Source organism: Nuphar pumila, chromosome 2, assembly GCF_984573655.1.
Source record: "Nuphar pumila chromosome 2, dmNupPumi1.hap1.1, whole genome shotgun sequence".
Taxonomy (NCBI): Eukaryota; Viridiplantae; Streptophyta; class Magnoliopsida; order Nymphaeales; family Nymphaeaceae; genus Nuphar; species Nuphar pumila.
In genome coordinates, this window is record NC_143250.1 from 133,655,515 (window position 1) to 133,664,283 (window position 8,769).

Here is an 8,769-nt window from a genome sequence, read left to right on the forward strand (position 1 = left end):
TGTTTATGCTGAGGAACCTGCATAGAAAAAAGATAGTAGAGCTCAGGTGGCAGGCTAGGCCACAAAGGCACACTCACCAGGTTAATCATGGGTAAGTGGGAACCAAACACGAGAGATCTAGATATAAACAAACAATTGCACTTTGACCTACCATGGTTAACCCCGTAGTGAGTACCTAAATATTACTAATATAGTACAGAGAATCAGAGAAACAACAGATTAAAGGCTGAAAACAAAAATAATTGTTGAACATATGAACAGTGAGTTAATAATTAGCATGGCATTTACCAACCTGAAAGCACTAACCACTAAAAATTATACATGTTAAACAAGACGCAATAAGGTTGTTAGACCGATGCTTTACATGTGGTTTTGTTGTGACCTGGCCCTTTGCATCTACTACATAGAAATGTTCTTTTCTCAATGTCTTGCGACTCAATTCGCCTCTTCTTAGGACGGCCAGGTGTACGGTGGGTCTTAGGAAGCTCTACATTCGGATATGAATCAACCACAGTCTCAACGTTTGAGATAGAACTGATGGAGTCCACATCAAGAACAGGGTTGATGGGCTCTGAATATGTTAACTTATAAAGATCAGAGGTGAAGTATGTTTCACAATAATCATAAGCATTTCTACCAATGCAATTAAGCGTTGCAATGGCATGCCTACAAGGTAGACCCATAAGCTTCCAGTTGAGGCATGTGCATTCCGACCTCTCAAGGTCAACTATATTGGTACGCTCATCAATCACTTCAAATACTGAGGCAGAGGATGCTGATACAGAAAGCAAAGAAGCATGAACTGTCTCCTTCCGCAATTTTTCTTCTGCTTTGGGTGTGAGCCTCGTATTCCACCTATTTGAATCCTCCGAACGAGCTCGAATTAGCTGTGCTATCTCACAGCGCATAGCTTCCATCAACTTAAGAACTGGGAAATCACAGGTCTTTGATATCCAGCCATCAATGAACTCGATGACATTTGATGACATTTGGTTGTACCTCAATCCCTTGAAGAATAAATTTGCCCACAATTCAGGTTCAATACCCGTGAACCATGTAGCTGCCTCAGGTGACACAGCTCTTATGCTCTCAATGCAAGCAACAAACTCATCCTTTAGGCATGATTTTGCAGCAGCAAATAATAATTCTACCAACACGTCCTTAACTTCTTTCGAAGATGTCCTCATTTCCTTCTTCAAGCTTCTTGCTAAATAGCGCAAGCAAAAAGCATGTTCACTATTTTCAAACACTTCTGGCACAGCTTCTTTTAATCCCTCACGCCTATCCGATACAAATGTCAATGGGCGGGAAGATGACAATGCAGACCTCAATTGAAGAAGGAACCAGTGCCAGCTATCATAGTCCTCTTGTTCAACTACAGCAAAGGCAATTGGAAAGATTTCATCATTTCCATCTACGGAAGCAGCAATAAGTAGAATTCCCCCATACTTTGACTTCAACAAGGTACGATCAAGAAACAGCAATGACCGGCAACCGTGCTCAAATCCATGAATACATGCATGAAAGGATATGAAAAGACGATGAAAACGTTCTTCAGATGTAGTAGATAATGCAGCAATGCTACCTGGATTGGTCTCAACCAGCTTTTCACAATAGCGTGGCAGTTGCTTATAAAAATCTACATCCTTGCCAAGAATTTGCTCCTTGGCAGTCTCCTTACCACGCCAAGCCTGTTTGTATTTCAGCTTCAAGCCATAATCCCTGTTAATGTCTTTGACAATATCTGACACTTTATAATCTGGAGTTTCATGAAGCTTCTTCTTTATCATATTTGCAATCCAGAACCTTGTTACATGGGGATGACTCTGTGTCCCAAAGATTCTATCACATGTGTGCACATCTTTAAAAACTTTAATCTTGATGATTTTCGTGGTCGATACTCTAGAAGCATGTACTCTCCATGGACACCCCTCACCTTTGCACTTGGCAGCCACACAACTACGATTATTCTTAACAAGTCTGTACCCAAAATTCTTTGCAATGGCGTATTTACGTAGTGCCTCACGGAACTCATGCACATCCTTGAACAGCTGACCTACACCAGTGATGGCACTCTCCCAGAAAACACTTAATTTATTTGGCATGTCCCCACTTTGAGCTATGGGTGTTGGCAACTCAACTATAGCGTTTGTGGTTTCCCTGCATTACATGTGCACTATATGTTAATAATTCCATTCAATGAAGTGAATCAACACCAACTAATTCTGAAAGGATGAGATAGACACCTGCTGGGAATGTTGTTGATCTCATTGACAGGGTTGACAGAATTGAGAGGAAGAGGGGTGCTCCCTTTTGGCAAGACGTAGATCTCCGGCGAAGAAGCGTTGCGGTTAATATTAACCATGCGCCTCAAATCCTTGTTGTTTGAGATTGTGATAAGCGTTCTTTTGCTGGTGGGTAGAGTGTACTTAAAGGTCAATCCAGAGACATCACCGCTGTACATCTCTCCAATCTCCTCCCTAAACTGATCGAAGGTCGTCTCGCGGTCAATGTCTGTGAGATGAGCTTCCCCACCAGTATACGATAGGGAGCCATCCTTGTCGATCACGAGCGAACCACCAAGATGGACAACACAGACCAAAGGATTCTCGCTAGCCATGGTGAGCTAAAACCAATCTACAATCGAGCTACTGAAAACGAGACTCGTATAAAAACCCAGTTCATAAAAATGCATAAGAAACACTCGTACACGTTCAAATCGACAAATCGATCCACAGCTGGTAAACGACCAACGAATGCAGAAAAGGGGGGTTTGACGGCCAAATGGTTAGTGGGTGCTCGTCAAATTTCATTGTTTCACCATTCGGACAATGCCCAAATGCAGAAAAACCTCTTGAACTCATCTTTTCCAATAGATTAAACAAGAAAAACGCCACAGAAAACTAAAAACCCAAAAGTTAAAAGAAGAAAGGGGGAAACATTACATATGAGACATGATCTAGGGTTTCTTCATTGCAACCAAAACAACATGAAATTTCAGGAAAAAGGAAGAAGACAACAACGAAATCGAGATGAATAGCATACCACAAAACGAATACTCCCCGAAGATTTGAGACGATATTACGGTACAAAGTTTCCCCCATCAATCCGTAGCCCAGAGGTAGAAAGAAAACCATGGACGCCTGAAAGTTCGAAACTTCATGGTCGCTTCAACAAGCTGAACATAACCCTAACCATAATGCGCGCGAGAGAGAGAGAGAGCAAAACCCTAACCCTAATGCGCGCGCGCGCGCGCGAGAGAGAGAGAGAGAGAGAGCAAAACCCAATGTCAGAGATAGAGAAAATGACAGCCTTTTCTTTTATTTTTTCTTTTAATTATTTAACTACCTTTTATTGAACCTTCTTTAGTATACGTTCAGTATCTGCCACCCCAGTTTTGGTACAGTGAACCGTGAGGAGTTTCGGATCTTGATGACGGTTTCTCCGTATAATTATCAAAAAAAAAGTGAGATTTGGCTCATTCCAATGTGAGAATGATCAAAAACTGGGTTGAACTCTCATGGACCACGTGCTTGTTGATGTCAGCTAGGCTCCCGATTGGCTTCCCATCTTGGGGTGATCGTTGTAAAGTGATTTATTTACTATTAATATAATTAGAAGCACTTCTCCAAAGTTTGCATTAAAAAAAAAACTATGATTCTTAGCAAACAAATTATGCTTAACACATCCATAAGACCTTTACTTTGGAGTTGATGGATCTTGGTATTGGATCGTCATAGAATCTCACAAATAGAATCCCAAGATTGGTGGGCTCATTAAGATAAATTATGTAATATAATTATGAGATTTAATATGATTTATGGGCAAAATGTAACCTAATAAATATAAGTTATGAAGGGAGTTATTGAGTTTAATGAGGCACTATCTCTAAGTTTATGGATCCCTATATAAGACCACAGACATGGTAGAGAATTAAGAGAGATTATGTAGAGAACAATTTGTGAGCTTATTTGAAGGATTGAGAGGGATTTCACACTTCGAGATGGGTTGGAATAACTCAAATGATAGAACGTGTGTCTTCACATAGATGGAGGTTTAAGTCATCATTCTAGCACATACCCCATTTGATTCAGTGACTCCATCCATACCAAATTTCAGAACCACCGTGTTTCAACATTGGTATCAAAGCTGAAAGTAAACCTATGTGCGGCGAGCTTGCAAGTTCGCCCATGACAACTACGAGTGTTGGCTTCACCCAGCACGCAGCCTTGCAAGGATAACATAGGTTGTTGTCGTAAGGTCTACTTCGCTCACACCCATAGCAACTTTGCATCCTCAGACCCAACCCTTTTCACCATCTCTCAATCCAAACATAAAGAAAAGGGAAAAGAAAACAAAGCCAAATGGGTGACATACATGTGAAGTTCTTGGGCACATGAGTGAGCTCCTACGCCAGAGAGTGCAGCTGGAGTTCAAATACATGGAGGTGGACTAGGCCAACAAAGAGCCCTCTCCTACTGCAACATAACTTGATTCATAAGAAAGTCCTGGCTCTCTTACATGACGAAACTGTTCATCGAGTCGGCCATGATCTCCTCCCCGACTCAGCCATGGGGTTGGTGTAACGCCCCAAAAATTCTAACTTGAAAAATTATAGGAAAAAATTAAAACTTTTGTAATTGATCATTTTTTAGAGTTAATATGAAAGTATAACAGAAAATTATTCAAAAAAATCTAAGTTAGCGAACTTTGGGCAGGTTACAAAGAAGTACATAATAATAAAGATTTGATCCAGTTATATTGGATCAAGGTCTTTTTTCACACTCATAGATTTAAAAATGGAGAAAGCAGAATTTCCAAGACATTTCATTTCAAAACATGACTGAATTAAATATTGTTTAACATGTAATATTTCAAAATGTCAAGCACATTTAAGAAACAAAATTAAGCATAATTGTGATTCTTTGACTAGTTTGCCTTATTTTGTCATAGCTTGTAACCACGGTCTACTAATCACCTAAAATGATAAGGGGTCAAACTACATCCAGTCAAGCATGTACAACAATGCCACATATTTATAAAACACTAATATATATATATATGACGAACAATTATGCATTCAATAAAATCATGGTATGTATCAATAATTGCTATAAAATTTACAAATCTCAAACATGTTGTTGTGTATGGGTCACCAGAAATCAATATTATCATTCGAAAAATAATTCACATTAATAAGGCGTATATTCTATTTAGGTAATTGTATGCATTTAAGCTCTTTATTTCGATAATTACTCTCTCTACGAGTACTCACAGGAAAAAAACTGATGAGTCAGACTAAAACCATACAGGGGTTTATTATTTCATGCATTTTAATACTTCGTATGACTATCTGAAATGATACCCAAAGGAGACGATGCAATAACCGAGAGAAAAATCTCCAAATGCATACATAATAGTAAAGATGTATCATAAGCATTTAAGTTTTTTTTCGCAAAAACCGAAGAAGAAAAAAGAGGAAGAAGGTGGGGCTTGGTGATGTCAATTTTTGCACGATAGAGAAAACCGAGAGGGAGGAGGAGTGGCGGTGAGGATCAACCTTCACCTCCACTTGAAAATGATAGAGAGAGAGAGCACTCGAGAGTGGGGGGGGGGGGGGTATATAGTTTTTCCTTCTTTTTTTTAAGGTGAAGTAGGGAGGTCATAGGTAGGGAGTGGCATTAATTAGGAAGTGAGATTTTTGGGGTTGGATCTAACCCAAGTGGATTTTAGGGAGAGAAAGGGAGGTTTGGGTTGGATCTAACCCCAACCCCTTATGGGTTAGGTTAAGAGAAAGACCCATTTTGGGGTCTTTGGGTTCCAAATCCAATATATTTGAAGATTTGGATCCAAATCCAATTCATTCAAATATATTTAAGTGTTTATATATATATAGTAATGTGTTCCTTAAGACCCTTTTTTCATTAGGTCTTGTTAGGTGTATTCAAAATTCATAGTTTTAAGTATTTTTTTCTCACGTCTAACACCGCAAATGTGATCTATAAGTTTTGTTTAGTGGGAATCAACTTTTGGATTGCCAGAATCTGACCTATATATAGGCTTTTCGATGATCCAAAATCAAAGGCTATGAAGGTACCAGTTTTTCTCAACTGATAAAACTATGTTTTTCATCAAAAAAACATAATCTAGGAGTCGATTCCTCTTCAATCGAGCATGTTGAACACATCTAATAGTTCAGATCTATCATAGAACACTTAAAACCTATGAGGCAGAATGGGGCAGAACGAGAAATGGGGCCTAATATGTTCAGTCGTCATATATATGCATATATGTATGTATATGGGATCCATTTGGGTCTTGAATGGACCCAACTCACATTTTTTTTCTAGTGAGATTCATTTGAGTCTCAAATGGATATGAATCCTATCTATATCTGATTTAAACCCTAATATGGGTTGGAACTCTTCCTAAACCTATTTGAGTTGCCCCATTCAACCCGAATTAGTCGAAGATCCCTATAGTGTGGATCTCGAAAACCAATGTGGCTTCGTTTGAGTTTGGGTTCTCTCCTAGGTCCCAACTCAATGGTTCTAACTCAGATTGGGTCCACCCATTGGATCTCATCCTAATTACATGGGTTGCTCAGTTTGGATCTCCCCTAAGATCCAAGTTGAAATATTTTTTAAGAATTAGTGGATCTGTGTGTTCTAATTGGATATTTCAAACTTGACTTCAGAGGGGTTGATCCTCTTGGATCCCCCATCAAGATCCAAACCCAAATACATTTAAAAACATTAAAAAATCTTAATTTAAATGTTAAATAACTTAATTAAATCCCAAAATTTTATTGATAAATTATTGACAATTTAATCAATACACAATTGCTAATTAATTTATTAGAAAGTGATAATTAGTTATGCTAAAGGTTTCAGAATGATCCCAGATTATTTATTTCAAAGCTCCAAAAAAATTTCGAGTATTACATCCTACCCCTCTTAAAATATTTTTGTCCTCGAAATTACAAATGCAAAAGACTATTCGAAAAGGTGAGGGTACTTTTTTCTCATGCTGGATTTAGGCTCCCAAGTACATTTCTCAATTCTATGATGTTGTCATCATACTTTGACAAGAGAAATGGTCTTGGTTTTCAACACTTGTTCATGTCGATCCATGATTTCTATAGGTCTTTCTTCTATAGTTAGGTTTTCTTGAATGTCCTCAACATAGAGACATGGAAGATATTGTGTATTTGTGCGTACTAAGGAGGTAGCGCTATCTGATATGCTATTTCACCAATCCGCTCCAAAATTTTGAATAGTCCAACGAATGTAGGACTTAGTTTTCTCTTCTTTCTGAATCGAAAAATACTTTTGGTCGGAGATACTTTAACAAACACCATATCTTTTATCGACCAAGCAAGGGGCTGGGATTTGGCCCATCAAAACAGGGGGCAGTCTTTTGGTGGTTTAGATGATGGTTTTGATTTCAGATGTCGTTCAGTTGCAAAATCATGCAAATGTTGTTGCTGAGACTGCACCCAAGCAGGGCCCTTGATAATGACCATCTCCATACTTTAAAATGGAATATGTTAATTTATCACCTCTGAATAGTAGGCCTATGTTTCTTAATTAAATATAGTTCCTCAACATAATGACAACACAAAGTGGAAAGATAGCATCAACCAAATTCTTGTGAGGAAATTTTTAATGGAAAAAATATTGGCAAAGATAAATAAATTAAAAAATGTGAAAAAATGTATAAAAAAGGAATAAAAATTAGAAAAGATATAAAATGAATTTCGAGCTCTTGATCATCTGAATCCCAAGATCATTCAAACACACAGCTAATTAGGGTAATGGAATCGCAGGTTGACATTATCTGTATTGGACTTTCCCATTAGAGAAAGGGTGAAAGCAAGTTTATATGATCGATTTCATAAGCACAGAGCTAATGTAGTTTGGCAAACCATAATCAGGTTAATCCAAATTAAGCGTGAACAATCTAGATGTTTACTAGGAATCAATGTGACATATATCCTGATATTTTTCAGTCGTTTAAAATATTAAAATAATTTGATTATTTCATCTTTTGAGAATATTACTAGTTCATCAAATGTTTATATTTGTATAAGCTACATTTCAGTGAAAATGGTCTTTCTTGATTTGTCCATTCATTGCATCTAATCAGAAGCCAATATGTCCTAATATAGTCAGAATTAGTCAACTTTTCATGTTTTTAAGCAGCATTCCCTTGATGGATATAAACTAGTCATACATACATTTGGTAAAACAAGATCAATTTGCATAGATTCAGGTTGACTAAACATGGAATTTATCTACATCATGCTGGATTTTTTAGGTTTGAAGGATAAAGTCAGAATGACGAGAACATGACGACTTATAGGGTTAACCAATCATGGTGTGTGTGTGTAGAGGTTACCAACATGAACACCATTACACCGCATGGACATAATCAAATTCTGTTTGAACAGGCATCACTCTGCCCTGCAACTTCATCTATATATTTGCCCTTATAATGTTGATCCATTTTGTAGCTAAAATTTGTCATTGAGAATTACATTGCAATTCTCAACTTGGATTTATAGTTAAATGTTTATCAATAATAACAACTTATAATTGTTGTTCAAAAATTTGTACTTTTAGGATGGCATTCATGATTTATAGATTTAGATTGTGAATTGACCATGCACATACAACACACATATGTACATGCATAGTTGCATACACACAATTAATATAACATCGTAGTAAATAACAAGAAGTTCATTTATAAACAATCATAATCTTA

At 37.5% G+C, this 8,769-nt stretch overlaps 1 protein-coding gene across 2 annotated transcripts; it reads right to left on the bottom strand.

The window, feature by feature from the left end:
* Nucleotides 1-202: 202 nt before the first annotated feature.
* Nucleotides 203-3,293, bottom strand: LOC149847163 (uncharacterized). 2 transcript variants are annotated; one of them, XM_089998324.1, is made up of 3 exons: nt 3,046-3,291; nt 2,247-2,651; nt 203-2,160 (listed from the first exon to the last, which is right to left on the bottom strand). In XM_089998324.1, the coding sequence occupies exons 2-3, from the start codon at nt 2,618-2,620 to the stop codon at nt 348-350; spliced, it is 2,187 nt and encodes a 728-aa protein (XP_089854450.1). In that variant the 5' UTR covers nt 2,621-2,651; nt 3,046-3,291; the 3' UTR covers nt 203-347. The 2 variants fall into 2 exon arrangements, with proteins under 2 accessions (XP_089854450.1, XP_089854451.1); XM_089998325.1 differs by having other exon boundaries at nt 2,247-3,293.
* Between the last annotated feature and the right edge of the window lie 5,476 nt (nt 3,294-8,769).